The 20551-nt window shown below is 34.8% G+C and overlaps 1 protein-coding gene across 7 annotated transcripts in view; it reads left to right on the top strand.

Moving 5' to 3' along the window:
* The window catches only part of DENND4A (DENN domain containing 4A), a 139243-nt gene that overhangs the window by 54181 nt on the left and 64511 nt on the right, over positions 1–20551 (top strand). For all 7 annotated transcript variants that reach the window (XM_038580750.1, XM_038580751.1, XM_038580749.1 and 4 more), the window contains exons 3-7: positions 1001–1333; positions 5885–6134; positions 16882–16951; positions 17516–17685; positions 18522–18763. In XM_038580750.1, coding sequence (XP_038436678.1) covers positions 1023–1333; positions 5885–6134; positions 16882–16951; positions 17516–17685; positions 18522–18763 — 1043 coding nt within the window. In that variant the 5' untranslated portion in view covers positions 1001–1022. The remainder of the gene's footprint in view (positions 1–1000; positions 1334–5884; positions 6135–16881; positions 16952–17515; positions 17686–18521; positions 18764–20551) is intronic.

Genomic DNA, 20551 nt, shown 5'->3' with positions numbered 1-20551 from the left:
TTGTTATAAGTATGCATTACTATTATAATTGCTGCCCTATTTTTATTATTTGAAGTTCCTCTGTTTTATCTACTGAGACTCATTGGGGCTGGGTTTTTCTTTGTATGTTTTTGTAGTTTTGGAATAGAAGGTCATCATCGGCAAGGGTTTTATCTGTGGAAAAACCTGATGATGTTCCTTCTAGAGCTGTTTTGTATTTGTTTCCCCCCGGGGTATCATTAGCCTGGGAACACAGTTGTTAATATCTGTTTGGAGCTTCTTGGGACTATACAGATGGCTTAAAGTCAAACCTCATATGCAAGTATGAGTAGGTCTGTTACTATGCATTCACAGAGAATTTTTACCCCCTCCAAAGTTGGGCCCAGATTGAGGCAAACTATTAATCTCCCTGTACCAGTGGATGGATTTTTTAAACCCACTCTTTAACTGGAGATGTAGTCCTTTGAGGCTGTTGTTTTGATACAGATACATATCTCAGTTCTAATTCCCTATCTTATGTGGTCCCAGAGCCTTGTCTCTTGTCCCTGTAATGTCTTTTAAAACACAAACCCTTGATTACTGAGGAGGTCCACAAAGCCTGACCCATTATCAGCTTACACATGGCACTCTCGTCTTTGGTTTGTGGCCTGGGGAATTTCATTTTTATAGGTTAGTCTGTGCATTTACAAACAGGTGTTTCGTTGTTGTTTTTGTTGTCTACTTAGGAATCCGGGCTTCCACGTTGTAAAAAATTGAAATTTATGCATTACTTTTATATTCAAAAAATAATGTTAAATATATTCCCATTTTTAAAAAAACCATACATTTTACATATCAAAATGAAATGTATAACAGTACTGTTTATCAGAAAAGTAGTGTTCTTCAGTTTTTCTTAAAAAAAAAAGAAATTACTTTATTAAATACCTAAATTTCTACAGTTTTTCATTCTTATTTATGTGCAAACCACTTTTATTTATTTGACTTATTAGAGGAGAATACTAGTCTTTCACTTTCCTTTTAGATGTAACCTTCTGTAATGGAAGATGATTGAAGATAAGGGTCCTCGTGTTGCTGACTACTTTGTTGTAGCAGGATTAACTGATGTTTCAAAGCCTCTTGAAGAAGAAATTCACTTCAATGATGCCTGTCATAAAGTAGCTAAACCAAAAGAACCTATCACAGATGTTTCGGTGATTATTAAATCTCTTGGGGAAGAAGTGCCACGGGATTATATATGTATTGATGTTACCCCAACTGGATTGTCGGCTGATCTCAATAATGGAAGTCTTGTGGGGCCACAGATTTACCTTTGCTACAGAAGAGGAAGAGATAAGCCTCCACTTACAGATCTGGGGTAGGTATTTAAAAATTGTGCCATTAATCAAAATAATATGCCTTGTAGATTTTGAAGTCTATTGTTCAATTTGTTCATTAATAGATACATGGCAGCTTTAGAAAAATAGACACATTTTTAGAATGCTGTGTTCTCTTTCTGTGTTCCTTATACCATTTGAGTGTCCCTTTGTTCTATGGATTCCCCGCAGTTTTTTCTTGTCAGAGTTTCTTTCTGTTAAATGTAGGGGAAAGATGTGGAAAACTTCTACAGAAAAATACCAGGAGGGCAGCCCAGGTGGCTCAGCAGTTTAGCGCCGCTTTTGGCCCAGGTCGTGATCCTGGAGACCTGAGATGGAGTCCTGCGTCAGGCTCCCTGCATGGAGCCTGTTTCTCCCTGTGCCTGTGTCTCTGCCTCTTTCTCTCGCTCTGTGTCTCTCATGAATGAATAAATAAAATCTTAAAAAAAAAAAAAGTACCAGGAAACTAGAGTATTATCCTAACCACAGGAATTTTAATCATTTTAAAAGTACTAGAAAAGGATGGCTTTTGAGCGTCAGTCACATTGTAGAGAGATGCTTAAGGCTGTATGCACCAAACAAGGATTTGGGATAAATTAGTGCTTTACTTAGGATACTGTATTGAACTTAGGGCTCTTTTTTTTCTATAACAGCTTTATTGAGATAGAATTCAAATACCATAGAGTTCACCAATTTAAAGTGTACAATCCGGTAGTTTTTAGTATGTATAGAGTTGTGCAACCATCACCACAGTAAATTATAGAACATTTTTATTATGCCAGAAAGAAACCTGGTACTCATTTTAGTTGCTCTCCAGTTCTGTCTAACCTCCTCAGCTCTAGGCAATGCTTATTCTACTTTCTGTCTCTATGAATTGCCTGTCCTGGAGATTTTATATAAATAGAATCATATTCTAAGGCAAAAAAAAAAGAATACTTTATGTTCCTGGCTTCTTAACATTGTATTTTCCAGGTTGATTCATGTTATAGTATGTGTCAGTACTTAATTCCTTTACATGACTGAATAATGTTCCACTGTTTATTTATTTATTTATGCAGTTTATCTATTCATCAGTTTGATGGACATGTGAGTTGTTTTCACTTTTTGGCTATTATGAAAAATGCTACTGGAAATAATCATATATAAATTTTTGTAGGGACATATGTTTTCATTTCTCTGTATATATACTTAGGAGTGCAGTTCCTGGGTCATATGATAATTCTAGGTTTAATCTTTTGAGGAACTGCATGACTGTCTTCCAGAATAACCACACTACTTTGCAATCCTGCCGGCAGTGTATGAAAGTTCTAATTTCTCCACCTCTTTGCCAACATTTTATATTGTCATTTTGATTATAGCTTTCCTAGTGGTAGGTCATTGTGGTCTTGATTTGCATTCACTTGATGGTTAATGATATTGAACATCTTTTCATGTACTTGTTGGCCATCTGTAAATCTTTTGAGAAAGGTCTATTTAGAATCGTTTACCCATTTTTTAATTGACATGTCTTTTTACTGTTGAGCTTTTAAGAGTTCTTTACATATTCTAGATGCAAGTCCCTTATCAGATATATGATTTACAAATGTTTTCCACCATTCTGTGGGTTGTCTTTTCACTTTCTTTATGGTATCCTTTGAAGCTGAAAGGTTTTTAATTTTGATCATGTCTGATCTATTTTTTCTTTTGTTGCTTGTGTTTTGGCATCATATCTAAGAAGGTTTTTACTAATCCAAAGTCATGGGGATTTACACCTAAGTTTTTATCTAAGAGTTTCATAGATTCAGCCTTTACATTTAGGTCTTTGATCTATTTTGAGTTAATTTTTATATATAATTGAGGGAGGGGTTCATCCTATTTTGCTTATGAATATCCAGTTGTCCTAGCACCATCTGTTGAGAATATTCTTTCCCGATTTTCAAAAACTTAATAAGCCATAGATATATAGGTTTATTTCTGGATTTTCAATTCTGTTTTGTCTACATGTCTTATCTTTGTGCCAGTACTATACCGTTTTGATTACTATAGCTTTTTAGTAATTTTTTATATTACATATTAAGTGTGAGTCTTCCAACTTTATTCTTTTTTAAGATAATTTTGGCTATTCTGGGTCCCTTGAATTTCCATATGAATTTTAGGACCAGCTCATTCATTTTTTTTTTGATTGTCTATCAGATTTTTTTGTGATTTAAATTCAGCTAATTAACATATAGTGTACTATTAGTTTCAGAGGTAGAGTTTAGTGATTCATCAGTTGCATATCACACCCAGTGCTCATTATATCATATGCCCTCCTTAATGCCCATCCTCCTACTCACCTCCCTTCCAGCAACCCTCAGTTTGTTCTCTATAGTTAAGAGTCTCTTATAGAAAATCTATGAGATTAGGTAATGTTTGAAAAGAAAATCTATTCAAAAGATTAGGTAATTTGCTCCTGTGACCACTGATCATTGTCAGAATTATAGCTTGTGGATGAAATGAAAGGAATGTTGCAGATTCTTGTTAGGGTACTGGAGTTTCCTAGTTTAGAGATGAGGAATTTTCCAAGTATAGGAAGGATTCTCTAATAAGAAAGGACTTAAACTGGAATGAATAAATTAACCACTCTTATAAATATCCCCCTTGTTTGTCATTGTGGAGGATAGGGCAACATTTTTAAGAGCCTTTGAAAAGCTCAGTTTAGTTAGACAAGAAAAGTTTCTAACAGTATAAAAATAAAAAATAGTTACACAAGTTATATATATATATATATATATATATATATATATATAACAGACAATACCTGACGAATGAAACAATTATGTCTTTTTTTAAAAGATTTTTATTTATTTATTTATTCCTGAGAGACACAGAGAGAGCGAGAGGCAGAGACACAGGCAGAGGGAGAAGCAGGCTCCATGCAAGGAGCCTGACATGGGACTCCATCCCGGGTCTCCAGGATCACACCTGGGCTGAAGGTGGCACTAAACAGCTGGGCCACCAGGCTGCCCAACAATTATGTATTAAATGTATTTATATTCCATATCTTTAAGAAATTTGAGGCAATAAATGGTGATTTTTTTGTTGTTTTGTGTTGTATTTTTGTTTTCTTGTTTTCAATTGGGCGTCTGTTTTCCAGGCACTATTTTGGAGGCCTTATTTATACTCTCATCTAACTCTCTCAAGATCCTGTGGGTTAGAATTTTAATTTTTTTTAAAGACTTTATTTATTTAAAAAAAGAAAGACTTTATTTATTTGACAGAAAGAGAGCAAGAGAGCACAAGCAATGGGAGAAGCAGAGGAAGAAGGAGAAGCAGGCTCCCCCCTGAGCAGGGAGCCTGATATGGGGTTCAATCCCAGGACCCCAGGATCATGACCTGAACCAAAGGCAGAACTCCAAACCAACTGAGCCACCCAGGCACCCCTGGATTTTTAAATGTTATGGCTGATTAGTACAAGGCTCAGAGAGATTAAATATCTGCCTAATACAGCTAGTAACAGGTAGTAGAAATTTGAATTGAGATGTGTCTAACTTCTCTCTGTGACAATGCCTTTTTTTAAAGATTCAAAACAAAACAAAACAAAACAAAAGCAAATCAAAAAGAGGAGGAATAAGCATTTAACCTAACATTAGGATAAACAGAGTTGCTATGATTAAGTATGAAATTTAGCTTTAAATTTTTGAAATAAAATGTTGAAAGAAAAATTTAAGTTTGCTGACAGCCATGACAAAAAGGGAAATTAAAAGTTATATTAGAAATAATTTGACCAATTTTTGACACTTAATTTTATCTGAAAAAATGGAGGATATTGCCTGTTATAACAATTTTTATAGCAAATGCAGAAACACACTTAATATAGTTGAGCTTTAAATTTTTTTGTCCATGCCAAGGACTTAGCAGTAAAGTACAAATCAGTGAATGCTCTAAGGGAACAGACTAATATTTATTCCAGTATGACTGGAATAAATAATATCCACAAGTACTTTTTAGAAGATTTAAGGAACGAATGGCTGGCATGACCTTTAATAAAAGCCTATCATTTTACCACAATAAAGAAAAAGAAGAAGAAAAAAAGCCACCCCTTTCTTTGATTAAATATGGATTTGAGGTTATTTTCTCTTTTGAAAACCTAAAGCTGTCTCTTAAATTTGAGGGAGCATTGGAGGTAAAAGTGTGTGAGCATGTTCTTTAAGAACTCTTTGGCAAGGAGCCTTTTGTAAAATTTTAACTTTGGCTAGAATATGAAGTTGCTTTTTCTAAAGAAGTTGCTTGGTTTTAGAGACAAAAATAAGTAAATCTATTAAATGGAGTGCTAAAGCAAGTGCCTCTGCAATTACTCATTGCCATTATGTGGCTTTATGCAAAAGATAATCTGAATTTTCCTTACACTATTTTAATTTTCGGTGAGGGAACCCACTATCCCTTATTATTATATGGGACTGCGTAATTTAAACTTGCAATAAGATTGGAATATCTACTACCTTTAAGGATCAGTTTATGATACCTGACAATATTACCTATCCTATTTGGAGATGTTTTGCATTTGTGTAATTATTTATGTATTTTTCTTTTAGGGTTTTGTATGACTGGAAAGAAAGATTGAAACAGGGATGTGAAATTATTCAGAGTACTCCCTATGGACACCCTGCAAATATTAGTGGCAGTACCTCATCACAAAAAATTTATATAACTTACCGAAGAGCCTCTGAAAACATGACGCAGAATACGTTGGCTGTCACAGACATATGTATTATTATACCCAGTAAAGGAGAGAGTCCACCACACACGTTTTGCAAAGTCGATAAGAATCTCAATAACAGTATGGTAAGTGACTTTTGTACTGATAAAATTAGCCATTGATGAAAAGAGAGTAACTTAAAATCTCTGATAAACAGCATAACATGATAACTGAGTTTTAAAATATGTTGGTTTTTTAAAAAATATTTATTTGGGAGAAAGAGAGCATGAGCAGGGGCTGGGGACAGAGGGAGAGGGAGAAGCAGATCTCCACAAAACTGGGAGCCTAATGCAGTACTTGATCCAAGGACCCTGAGATCATGACCTGAGCCAAAGGCAGATGTTTAACCATCTAAGCCAACCAGGTACCTCTAAAAATATGTTCTTAAAGATGTTGGATATTTTATTTTTGGGAAAGTACTTTAGTTGTACTTTCAAAAGGAACTGTGCAAAAGGTTTACTTGCTTACTTTTTAATTGAAAGAATATTTTTTCCCTTACTGGAAAAGTAATACACTAGCCAAGCATAATCCTTTCACTTATGCACTAGATGCCATAAATTTACTTATTTGAATACTTGGCTTCAGCAGTTCTACCTACTTTTTTGGGAATATCAGTCTTTCTCTCTTGGATTATTTCCTCCAGGATGTGAAGCATGTGTGATATTGCCCATCTTTACAAAACTTCTTGACCCTATGTCTACCTCCATCTATTGCCTCATTTCATTGTTCTCCTTTACAATAAAACATCTCAAAAGAAGTGCCTATATTCTGTCCCCTTCCTTACTTTGACTCTGTCTAGTTAGGCTTTTGTCTCTTTCATTCCACCAAGATTGCTCTTGTCGAATCCAGTGGTTTTAATTTGTAATTTTTCAGTAGGTTTTGACACAGCTGATCACCTCTTCCTTCTTGAAAAGTGGCTGGAAGATAAAATGTATTATTTTACTGTGTACTCTCTTGCTTTTTCCTCCTACTTTACCCATTCCCCTTCTGCCTTTGCTAATCCCTAACCTCCACACAATGCAGTGCCCCAGGGCTCATTCCTCAAACCATTTATCTTTATCATCTAAACTCAATCCTTTGATGATTTAATCATTTAAATACAGGTTATCAGTGGATAACTTCTAAATTTATTGGCCTAGCTTGGACCTCTGTAATTCTTTCTTCTAGAATATTTTATCGAATAAATCCTCTCAAATTTAACATGTCTTAAACTCCATTCCCATTGTGCTTTTCCCAACCTGTTTAGCCCTTAGTCTTCCTCATCGAGCAAATGGAAATTCCACTGTTTTAGTTACTCAGACTAAAAACCTTGCAATAATCCTTACCCTTTTTCTTCTACTTTTCATTCAGTATTTCTGTAAATTCTGTTGACTCTAATTTCAAAGTATATCCTAAACTTGGCCGTTACTTTTACCTTCTCTATTGCCACAACTCTGATTCAAGCCATAATACTCTTTGAACAGGACTGTTGCAATAGTATTCTAATTTAGGATACAGGCAAATTTTCATATAAAGGGCTAAATAATAAGTTTTGCAGGTCATATATAGTCTCTATTACATTCTTTTTTTTTTTTTAAGATTTTATTTATGTAATCATGAGAGATAGAGAGAGAGAGAGAGAGAGAGACAGGCAGAGGGAGAAGCAGGCTCCACGCAGGGAGCCCGACGCGTTACTCAATCCAGATCTCCAGGATCACACCCTGGGCTGAAAGTGGCGCCAAACCGCTGAGCCACTCGGGTTGCCCCCCCCCCCCTTTTTTTTAAACAACCCTTTAAAAATGTAAAAACAGTCTTAGCTCAAGTATACAAAAACAGGCCTTGGGTGAAATGCAGACAGACAGACCATAGTTTACCAGATCCCTAGTCTAACTGATAAAGACTTCTATTTCTGCTTCCTATAACCTATTCTTGTAGCATCAAGAATAATCCTTTTAAAACATAAATTAGACCATATCACTCTTCTGCTTACAACCCTTAATGGCTTCCTATCTCACTCTTAGTAAACGCCAAAGTCCTTTCAGTAGCCTTAAGGCTATGTATGAGCTATAATTGTCTTGGTCCTTTTTGGTTGTTTAAAAAAAATTTTTTTTTAAGATTTTATTTATTCATGAGAGATACATACACAGAGAGAGAAGCAGAGACACAGGCAGAGAGAGAAGCAGGCTCCTTGCAGGGAGCCCGATGCAGGTCTCAATCGCTGGTCTCCAGGATCACACCCTGGGCGGAAGGCAGCACTAAACCGCTGAACCACCTGGGACCCCTCTGCTGTTTTAAATTTTAAAAAGAATTTTTTGGGGGCCCCCAAAAAAATTGAGAGGGGAAGCAGGTTGTAGATCTTTGAAGTGAAAGTTCTTGTTCTTATTTTCATCCTTTGTAATCCCTTTCCAGGATTACCGATTATAATTTGGCTTGTGTTCTTTCAGACCTTTAAATTTGGACATGTGTGGAGTATGTATAATGTGAATACATTTATCCTTTATTTTTCAAAAATTGGAATTTTCTTTTAAGATTTTATTTACTTATTCATGACAGAGAGAGAGAGAGAGAGAGAGAGAGAGAGACAGGCAGAGGGAGAAGTAGGCTCCACGCAGGGAGCCCAACGTGGGACTCAATCCTGGGTCTCCAGGATCACACCTCCGGCTGAAGGCGGTGCTAAACCACTAGGCCACCGGGGCTGCCCGGAAATTTTTATATATTCTGATATAACTTTTTTTCCACTATCCATCTTTATTAGGTGATATTAACTCTCTATTTAATTTTTGTAATGGTTGTATAATATTCCCAAAAGTAAAAGTGAAGAATGATGACAAATTATTTCCAGTTTTTCCTGTTATTAATAATGCTACTCTGATCAGACCTGTGCCTTTTTCTTTTGTGTGTGCATATATATATATGAGTATCTCTGGAAGAATAAATAATTATAAGTGGAGTGTTGACACATTGCTCTGGTGGCAGGTTATACTTCCATTAAGAATGCTCTTTCCCAGGGAACCTGTGTGGCTCAGTCATTTAAGCATCTGCCTTAGGCTCTGGTTGTGATCCTAGGGTCTTGGGATCAAGCCCTGCATCAGGCTCCCTGCTCAGTGGGGAGTCCAGCTATCCCTCTCCCTCTGTCCCTTCCCCAACCCCCTCCCTTGTACTCTGCTCTCTCACACACTCACTCTCTCTCAAATAAATAAATAAAATCTTTAAAAAAAGAATGCCATTTCCCTTGGGGTGCTGGCTGGTTCAGTTGCTGGGACATGTGATTCGTGATCTCAGGGTCATGAGTTCAAGCCCCATGTTGAGCATGGAGCCTACTTAAAAAAAAAAAAAAAAAAAAAAAAAGAATGCCCTTTACCAGGTCCCACACTTGACCAACACTGGTTGTTACCAATCTCTTTTTAATTATTGATCATCTAATAAGCAAGAAATCATTCTAATTTTAATTTGCATTTCTTTCATTATTGTGGAGATTGAGCATCTTTTAATATAATATAACCACAGTAACAAATGGCTGATATTATTGCATTAAATGGATGTTGCCACAATTTATTTATTCCATCTTTTATTGTGAGACATTTAGATTTAATTTTTTTATATTATAAGCAAAGCTGTTATGAACATAGTCACAATTAAATTTTCTATAGAATAATTTACATTAATTGAGCTCTTATGTGCATTTTATATCCATTAACTCAGTTCATATAACCACTTTGAGTGGTGTTTCCCACCACACCCCCCACCTTCATTTTACAGAGAAGGAAATTTGAGAGTTAAAAAGGTTTTACTTGCCCAAGGTCATACCTTCAATAAGCAATTGAACGAAGGTTCAAACCCAAACTATAGAACTCTAGTACCAGGGATGGTACCCTGGTGGCTCAGTCTGTTAAGCATCTGCCTTCAGCTCTGGTCATGATCCCAGGGTCTTGGGATCAAGCCCCAGGTTGCACTCTCTGCTCAGTGGGGAGCCTGCTTCTCCCTCTCCCTTCTGCTCATGTGCCTGCACTCTCTCTCTCAAATAAATACATACATACATACATACATAAAATCTTTAAAAAAAAAAAACCTTCTAGAACCAAACTCCAAACACTATACTGAATTACTATATTTCCCTATGATATGTCCTGGAATTTGTAGATCAAAGCTTTACTTTTAAGATTTTTATCCAGAGGGATCCCTGGGTGGCGCAGCGGTTTGGTGCCTGCCTTTGGCCCAGCATCGGGTTCCCGGTGCATGGAGCCTGCTTCTCCCTCTGCCTGTGTCTCTGCCTCTCTCTCTGTCTCTGTGTGTGACTATCATAAATAAATAAAAATTTAAAAAAAAAAAAAAAGATTTTTATCCAGAAAGATTTAACTAATTTATATCCTACCAACAAAATATGAAAGTTTTGGGGTTTTTTTAACAATAACTTTTTCAACAGTTGGATTTTTAATCATAAATTTTCAAACTTAATTTCTTAATGATCCTAGAGCAGATATGTACATTGTACTACTACAGCTATGTAAATGAATACTTTACTAAGATTTAAAAGATTTTATATATATCTCACTTATTAAGTTTTTATGGGAAGTTGATTTTTTAAATTATTATTTATTCTCTCTTCTGTTAAGCTAGCAACATGAGAAATACTGAAGGTTTAGTAAAGCTAGAAGAGGAAGAACTGAAGTGTATTGATATATGTCTAGATACAATGCAGATTTTGAGGTCCTGAAAAATGTTTTGAACTCTTTCAGCAAGATAGTAAAATAGATTTGTGTTGTAGTGGTTAAGGTCAGTATTGCCAAGTGGTTCAGAGCACAGACTCTAGAGCCAGAGTCTAATTCTGATACTTAATTGGCTCTGTGACCTTGGGCAAGTAACTTAGTCTTTCTCTGTATCAGTTGTACGATTGTAAAATAAGGATGATAATGGCATATAACTCATAAGGTACTGTGATGATTAAATGAATTTAGAACTATGTCCCAGTACATAAATGGAAGTACTGTATGTGTGTTAGCTTGTTATCTCTAAGCATCTTTCAGATCCAAATTTTCTTTATGAGAAATCTGTAACTTTAATTAGTAGCAGTATTTGTTTAAAATCTTTTTTTTAAATCTTTAAATAGGTGATTCAAAAAATGGATATTGACAGTAAATGGAAATTGTATCCTAACAAATTATCTGCAGCAATGTAACAGCTAATTAGATGACTATTTTTTTGTCAACAGCCATTCATATATAAAATGCCGTATCCTTTTAATAGCTTCCTTGCATTTTATTTTGGCATGGTGATGACAGGTGATAGTTGCAGAAATTATGGTGGAGAAAAAAGATCATGGTACCAAACAAGAGTTTTACAGGCTTTATGTGGTCCTGAGAGTGAATGCAAGAAGGGTTTTTGAATTCCCATGATATGTCCAGCTTAACATCATTTTAGATTTTGTTTGGTATTTTACTAAGATTGTGCAGCTTCACAGGTACTTCCCATCTTCCCATTGGTGAATTTTCCATTTATTTTATGGATGTGTTGGTTTTTGATTCAAAATAAATTGGCAGTGTCATCAGAACCATTTCTAGGTTTTATTAATCAAGGTGTTCAAGGTAGGCTTACTGCCTTGAAACTGAAATGAGAGATAGGAGTTTCTATTTTTCCTTATCCTGAAAAATTGGTCCCAATATTGTCAGAGAACATTTATTCTCTACTAAAAGGAGAAAGAGAAATGTAACAGTGTGAGCAGAAATGAACTCCAGGGATCCCTGGGTGGCTCAGCGGTTTAGCGCCTGCCTTTGGCCCAGGACTCGATCCTGGAGTCCCAGGATCGAGTCCCACGTCAGGCTCCCAACATGGAGCCTGCTTCTCCCTCCTCCTGTGTCTCTGCCTCTCTCTCTCTCTATGTCTATCATAAATCAATCAATCAATCAATCAATCTTAAAAAAAAAAGAAAGAAAGAAATGGACTCCATCTAAACTACTGGATTTGAATTACAGATTTTTTGTCTTAGACAAGTTCCTTGACTCTTTGTACCTCAATTTCCTCATTCATGAAATAGGGATAAAATAGTACTTTATTTCATAGGCTTTTTATGAAGATTAAATGAATTAATTTTTTTATGAATTAATATTTTTAAGTAACAGGGTAGTGCATGGTACATAATAAGTGATGTATAAATGTTAGCTATTACATTTGGTTAATTCTGCTTTATTGGTCCTTTTCATGTGTATTTAATGTCTGGGGGGAAACTTCTTTTTTTCGGTTGTATTGAGATATAATTGACATTCAGCAAGGAAGAGCTTTTTAAAATTTTATTTTTGCCTGATGTTTAAGCTCCTCCTAAATTCTTTTACGAAATACTACAGGAATAAAACCTCTTAAATGTTTATTTTCTTATACTTAAATCTAGTGTTAGTCCTGACAATAAGGAAACTCGCCTGATCTTAGCAGTAGATATCTTTTTTAAGCTGTGGGCTGTGGTTTATATATATTAACAATCTTTGTTTCCATCAACCATAAGGTAGTAAAAGCAAATTTAGTTCTTTGGAGCAGATGTACAATGACTTCTTACTCTTTGAGAAAATTTAAAATAGACATGCAGTATAGGAAACTTATGTTCATATCTGTCTAAAGTGTATATAAAGAATCAGGAAGTGGTTGGGATTAAATTATTGATGTGTTGATTATACCCAGCAATAGCTATGTAGCTGACTCTTGTTTTTGAAAATTAGGTAGCTTGAATGAAAGTCATCTACTACGTTTCTAAACCAGGTAAACAAACAAACAAAAAACCAATCTAATAGATAAAAGATATGTGTTGAATCTTTCCTCAAATTTCTACAGCTTTGGCTTCAAATAGAATCTCCCCCATGTTCCCATTAAGCTTATGGAAAGAGTTTTCAAGAATTATTAGTTTTTAAACTTTGGACTGTATGCCTTAAATGGTTTGAACTTTGATTTAGAGTAGAAGCATATTTTAGAGCCAAAAGAGAACTTAAAAGTACTCAGGTGGTTCAAAAATGCTAGTCTGGGTGCTTTGATTCACACAGCTAATTTTTGGCAAATTTCGGACCATTTCCTTGTTTTTTTATTCATTGAGGGTATTTTTTTACCTATCCAGATGGCTCTTGTTTTGCAACCTTTTAAGAATGTCTGTATTTGCTCTAGCAAGGTCTTTTAGAAAAGTAGAGTTGGGATCCCTGGGTGGCGCAGTGGTTTGGCGCCTGCCTTTGGCCCAGGGCGCGATCCTGGAGACCCGGGATCGAATCCCACGTCGGGCTCCCGGTGCATGGAGCCTGCTTCTCCCTCTGCCTGTGTCTCTGCCTCTCTCTCTCTCTGTGACTATCATAAATAAATTAAAAAAAAAAATTTAAAAAAAAAAAAAGAAAAGTAGAGTTATTAATTAAGCAAGTAATTAATGTACCTAACTCCTAAAAGGGGGGGGGGGGCACTTGAAACTTCTTTTTGTCATGTAAACCACAATATGGGTGCTTTATTTATAAGTTAAACATTTAAAGTATTTCTAGAACAATGATTCCTCTTTCTTTTTCACTGACCTTGTATGTAAAAACTTCAGAAAACCCTCTTTTAGTTTTGATATCCATGGTTCTTTTCCTCTAGAACTCCATAACTTTTACTGTTATCTCTAAGTCCCCGTTTTTTGTTGTAGAATATTCCTTTTGGTTTCTGCCACATCTAAATAGTCATGTAGTTCCCTTCTTATTATCACAATGGTTATCACTGAGGGTTTTTTTGTTATCTTTACAAATTAGCTGTTGGGAATTAGAGTGTTGGGACCTTTTAACAAAAGACAAGAGAAGGTCTTTTGTTAGTATATTTGTACACACCTCATTAACTAAAAGTCTAATGTGTCTACATTCATAATATCCATTTCACTTTTATATACATCCATTCATTTTTTTTAAAAAAAAAAGATTGATTTGAGAGTGTACACAAGCAGGGAAAGGGGTACGAGGAGAGAGAGAGAGAGAATCTCAAGCAGATCCCATGACCCTGAGATCATGACCTGAACCAAAACCAAGGGTCAGTCACTCAACTGACTGAGCCACCCAGGCGCCCTGTACGTCCATTCTTTTGATGCAAAAGTACTAGAACATTTATAAAAGCAAAATGCTAACACAGCAGTTAGCATAATTAATGTCCTAAGCACAGTTTAACATACTGGTCTGCTGGAGACACATGAAAAATGTTTAAAAAGCAAGAACAATTTCTAGATGAGGAATCAACATACTACATCATTATTCATAATAACCCTTCCCCCCAAAAGGGAAGTAATCCAAGTGTCTTATCAATAAAGGAATAATTAAAATAAACTATGGTGTTTCATTTATTAATGAAATAATACCTAGTAGTTCAGATGAAGAAATTAGAAAAAGCAAGCCATAAAAACATGTATTCAGCATCTCACCATTTATGTGAAATTAAAAAGTACACAAAAGAATAATACATACTTATAGATTTATAGTATAAAATTTTTAAATACATGTGAATGAAAGACACTGGCTTCAGGCTAGTAGCTAATTCTGGAGGACAGAAATGGATGGGAGATGAGGGTTTAGCTAAACCTGTAATTTTTTTTTGTTTCTTTATGAATTAAAACATTTGAAGCAAATATGTTGAATTGTTAACCTTTATTAAATCTAGGAATGAGTATATAGATATTTGTTATAGAAGTCTTTTAATAATTAAAAATATTTCTTGGGCATCTGGGTGGCTCAGGTAGTTAAGCATCCGACTCTTGATTTCTGCTCAGGTTGTGATCTCAGGGTCATGGGATCAAGCCCTGCATCAGTCCCTGCAGTCAGCATGGAGTCTGCTTCAGATTTCCTCTCTCCTTCTCCCTCTGGCCCTCCCCACACTCTTGATCTCATGCTCTCTCTCAGATAGATAGATAGGTAGGTAGGTAAGTAGGTAAAAAAAAAAATTAATATTTCTTAAAGTAAGTTAATTTTCTCTATATGTTTGTCTTCAGTGCCGTAAATCTGTCCCCACACACTGGCTCATGCAGGCACACTGTCATCTGTGCACAAACACATCCTCTCGCATTCATTCAACAATTATCTTTTAAGCATTTCTGCATAACAGGCACTGTTTTCAGTGCCACAGATACAGCAGTGAACAAAACAAAGCCCTTGCCATCATGGAACCTATATTCTAGGGGTGGGAGACAGATAATAAGGAAGAAAATATACAGTATGCCATGAAAGTAAGTACTGTTGAGGGGGGAAAAAGGCAAGATGAGATGATCAGGGAGATTGGACAGAGTAGAGGGAGGATTGTTATTGCATATAAGGTGATGAAGGAAGGGCTCTCTAATGAAGTGACGTTTGAGTTGAGACCTAAAGGAGGTGAGGGAGTGTGCTATGTGCATGTATCTGTCCCTATCTAATGTCAGGTTGTCAATCTCCCAAGTTACATCTCCATTTCAGACCTCTCTCGCCTTATCTCCATTTGATTTTTCACTTTGGATGTCTAATAGATGTTTCAAACCTATCATGTCTAAAACTGAACTCCTTTTCTTCACCTCCCAGTCTGCTTTAGCCACAGTTTTCCCCATCTCAGTTGCACTGTAACTGGAAATTTGAGACTCCTTTGGGAGTAGCTCTTATAGAAAACGATGGCACTGAGTGTATGAGATCATTTACAGAAAGAAAAGGAAAGAGGTCCCATTCAATAATCAGGAAAAGAGAGAGGAGGAGCCTGAGGAATGGCCAGAGATTTGGAGAGACACCAGGAGAATGTGATGCCTCAAGGCAAGAACACGTTTAGGAGTCATTAGTAGTGTCAGATCTGCTGAGAGGTTAAATGAGATGAAGACTAGGAAGCAATTGTTAGACTTGGCATTATTAAAGTTGTTAAAGTGTTCTCTTAAGGAACAGTGAGATTAAAACAGTGAGATTGGGGGGACGCCTGGGTGGCTCAGCGGTTGAGCATCTACCCCTGGCTCAGGGCATGATCATGATCTCAGGATCGAGTCCCACATCAGATTCCCTGCCTGGAGCCTGCTTCTCCCTCTGCCTTTCTCTCTGTGTGTCTTTCATGAATAAATAAATAAAATCTTTAAAAAAAAAAAAAAAAAAAAAAAGAAGGTTAAAAAAAAAAAAACCTGGTTGGGAACGGATTCAGGAGAGAATAGGACCAGACCACTATAATAAAGCAAATATCGGGATCCCTGGGTGGCGCAGCGGTTTAGCACCTGCCTTTGGCCCAGGGCGCGATCCTGGAGACCCAGGATCGAATCCCACGTCGGGCTCCCGGTGCATGGAGCCTGCTTCTCCCTCTGCCTGTGTCTCTGCCTCTCTCTCTCTCTGTGACTATCATAAGTAAATAAATAAAAATTTAAAAAAAAAATAGTTTCCTTCTAATGATATAGTATTCCATGCACAATTCAAAATTAAAAAAAATAATAATAAAGCAAATATCAAAATTAAGAGAGAGAGAGAATAGGAAACAAGGAAATGGATATAGCAAATTATAACTCTTAAGTTTCGGTATAAAGAGTTACAGAAAGACCTGGCAATATCCAAAAGAGGTTGTGGAATCTAAAGGAAGGTATACCCATGAGTAGATATTTCTTGGTCATTTCTGCCCAAAGTTTGGAGTTAGAATAAAATCTAAATTGTTATGCCTTAGTTATTTTAAAGGGTCATGTTACTGCTATTACAAGGGGAAGACAACATCTTCTGAAAGAAAAGTGGGCAAAAATTCCAATGAAATGCTGATGAAATAATCAACTAAAAATAGCTAACAAGAATCTGCTATTATGTCTTAGATAGTATGTGTTGGAGATATCAAAGAGATTTCATTTTATTAAGTTATAACCTTTTAAAATTAAATGTTATTTCTTTTTTTTTAATTCAGTGGGGATCTGCAGTGTACTTATGTTATAAAAAATCAGTGGCAAAGACTAACACTATATCCTATAAAGCTGGTAAGTATAATTTTTCATGGAATACTTTATACGTATTATGAGGGCCAGTAAAATTTAAGGGGAAAAAACCTGCATTTTACCACACTTAGTGTGAGGACTGGGACCACAACCCATGTCTTTTTTTTTTTTTTTTTTTCCTGTTTTATCTTATCCTTACATTTACTGGATACTTAATGGATGATTGATTTTAATAGGAGCTGGGGTAAGCATGTTGAAAATTTCAAAACAGTGGTATATTACTATGCTTCAAGGTAGTGTGACAACAAACTAAAGTTTTAGGATTGTGTTCGTATTTGTGTGTTTTTTTAGACTAATCTTTTCTTGTTTGTCTAACTTAGCCTTTGTGGATGAACCTTGATAAATATTAATCAGTCATTACGAATAGTTAATGATGTTTAAGGATAAAATTTAGATGTATCCTACTGAAGCATTCAGTTATTTGATGAACATGTATATAATTAATGTTATTAAATATGTTAAATAATAAAGCATGTTAGCATCATTCATATTATGAGCACCTGAATTCAAGAACTGACGACCTAATATTTACTGTTGTTTTTATAGGTCTAATTTGTAGATATCCTCAAGAAGATTACGAATCTTTCTCACTCCCAGAATCTGTTCCCCTATTTTGTTTACCAATGGGTGCAACTATTGAATGTTGGCCACCAAATAGCAAATACCCTCTCCCTGTATTTTCTACATTTGTGTTAACTGGAGCCTCAGCTGAAAAGGTACTATGTGTTTTAACTAGTATCAACAAATTTCTTGTATATTATCAAGTCTTAATATTTATATAATGTAAGCAACAGTAGAAAGACATAACTGGTTAAATTGAATCTATTATACATACTTCTTCCATTTGGTTAAAATTACTACATCTAAAGATAAAGGAAAAGAGAATTTTCATTCTGTCTCATTCACTCTGGTGCTTTTTTGTGAATATAGTGAAAGATTTTTTTCATCATCAAATGATGATCCTCCATTGCTTTACTTTCTGTGATACAGAAGCTTTGAGAGTAATATAAAAGACATTATTAAATATGCAAAGCTATGTGGAATTATAGACTATTATAGTTGGAAAGGACCTTGGAAATCATCTAGTTTGAATCCTCATTTTATAGATTGGGAAATTGAGGTCCAGAGAAATTCAGTGAATTGCCTAAAGTTGGAATATGTATTTCCTTACCTAAAATTTGTCCCATTGTCTACCAAATAATTATTTTCAGGTTCTATCTTGTGGCAGATATTGATACAATTGCTTTCACTTTTCAGAAAACAAGCTCAATTTAATTAAAACGCCTTTTTTTTTCCTTCAGTTAATGAGATGTGAGAATAGCACTGTGTTGATTTTTGCGTGTGTTTGTGTGTTTTAATATACTTCAAGAAAGCAATAGTAACATTTGTTCACTACTGCATTCCTGGTACCTAGTTCACCTTGCCTGGCTCATAGGCATATAAATGGCTCATAATGATCTAGCTCATAATGGCGTATCCATTAAATATTTAATGATATTATTTGAATAAATGAAATAAGGTATATTTATTAAATATATTACTTGTTTTCTAGGTCTATGGTGCTGCTATTCAGTTTTATGAACCATACTCTGAGGAGAATCTCACAGAAAAACAGAGACTTCTTTTGGGTTTAGCATCATCAGCAGATGGGAAATCTGATAGTTCTAAAACAATTCACACTAGTAAATGCATCTGTCTTCTTTCTCACTGGCCTTTTTTTGATGCATTCAGGAAATTTTTGACCTTTCTGTATCGTTACTCTATCTCTGGACCTCATGTCCTTCCAATTGAGAAGTAAGTTAGAAGCCTTCTTTGCTCAAAATTTGGCAGATCTTTCCATTATGTGTGGTATATTTGTGCTGATTTTAATTCAGTAAATTTTATATGGAAACTAGGTTTCTCAAGAGTTATTTGAAAGAAAAAAGTTTGGTTATTTCATTAGGACCATATTTATTATACTTTTCTATAGTCATGTTACTTTATTTTTAGTTTATTTTGAAGTTTATTTGTTTATTTAGTAATCTCTACACCCAACGTGGGGCTCAAACTCATGACCCCAAGATTAAGAGTTGTATAATCTTCTGACTGAGCCAGCCAGGCACCCAACAGTCATTTTATTTTAAATAATTTTATCTCTAATAAAATGAAATGAATGTTTCATTTTTGATGCTCTTTTCTAGTTTGGAGATCCTATTTGGCATTTTAAATTTAGCTTTGTAGTTCTTATTTTTCAAATAACTTGGGTTTATTATGAACTTTTAAAAATATCCCTACTATTTTTAGATATCATGAATTTAAAGAAAAATTAGACAAACACATTCTTTATTCTTTTTAAAATTTCAGTGATTTACTTTAAAATCACAAAAACTGAATAGTGTTCTATGCAGTAAGATTTGTTGCAAATCGATCTAAATATCTTCATTGTCCATTTGACTATTTATTTTATGCCATCTATTACTTAAACTCTTTTGTATTCTTTTTTTTTTTTTTTTTTTTTTTAAACTCTTTTGTATTCTTAAGCAGAATTCTCTGACCCCAGTAACATTTGGGAAATGATAGAATAATCATAAGAATATTCCATGTACAATACTACTCTAATCTTTTCTTGTATTTTTTTAACTCTCATCTCAATATTCTACTGTAGTAGTTAGCAAATTTTTTGGTCTCAGAACCTTTTTATATTCTGAAAAAATAAGGACCTCCCCTAAAGAGCTTTTCTTTATGTGTTTTACCTGCCAATATTTATTTACTATAATAAAAATTAAAATGGAGAAAATGTTTAATAATATTTTTAAATAATTACATGTTAACAAGTATCTTTTTTTTGATACATAACTTTTCAAAAAGAAATAAATGAGAAGAGTGACACTGTTTTACATTTTTGCCTGGCCTAACTGAACACAGTTAGATTCTCCTATACATTTCTGTATTCAACCTATTGCGATATGTTGTTTTGGTGAAAGTATACGAAAAAAATCTGGCCTCATACAGGTATATAGGTGGGAGAAAAGGGAGAGCATTTGAATCGCCTTTTCAGGTTATTATGTAGATTTTCTGTTTTAATATTGAACTGAAACTTGACAAGTCTAAAACTTCAGTAATGAACTTCCACTGTTACATTAAAATCTGTTGGTTTTCCTCACTCTAGGTGGAACTTTTACACATACATGATTTTTGTAGCATCATACGATGGTCATTTGGAAAATACTGGTTCATGGACTTAACATAGATAAATTTCATTATCAATGTAAAAAATCATATTTATTAATATCACCACCTATTTCATCAGAAAAGTTTTGTTGAGTATTCAGAAGTTATCAAGTACATGGTAACAAAATTCTAATTTTCACTTAAAATTTAATTTGTTTATTGAATTAAAATTGAAATTAATGGCAATGATGAGTTATATTTTATTTTTATTCTTTAAATATTTTTTTAAGTAATCTCTACACCCAACATGGGGCTCAAACTCACAATCCCCAAGTATCAAGGGTTACATTCTTCAACTGACTGAGCCAGCCAGAAGCCCCATTGAGTTATTTTTCTTGAAGCAACAGGCTCATCTTATTCATTTTTATATTG

The sequence above is a fragment of the Canis lupus genome, chromosome 30, assembly GCF_011100685.1.
Source record: "Canis lupus familiaris isolate Mischka breed German Shepherd chromosome 30, alternate assembly UU_Cfam_GSD_1.0, whole genome shotgun sequence".
In the NCBI taxonomy this organism is placed as follows: Eukaryota; Metazoa; Chordata; class Mammalia; order Carnivora; family Canidae; genus Canis; species Canis lupus.
This window is presented reverse-complemented; position numbering and strand designations above follow the sequence as displayed.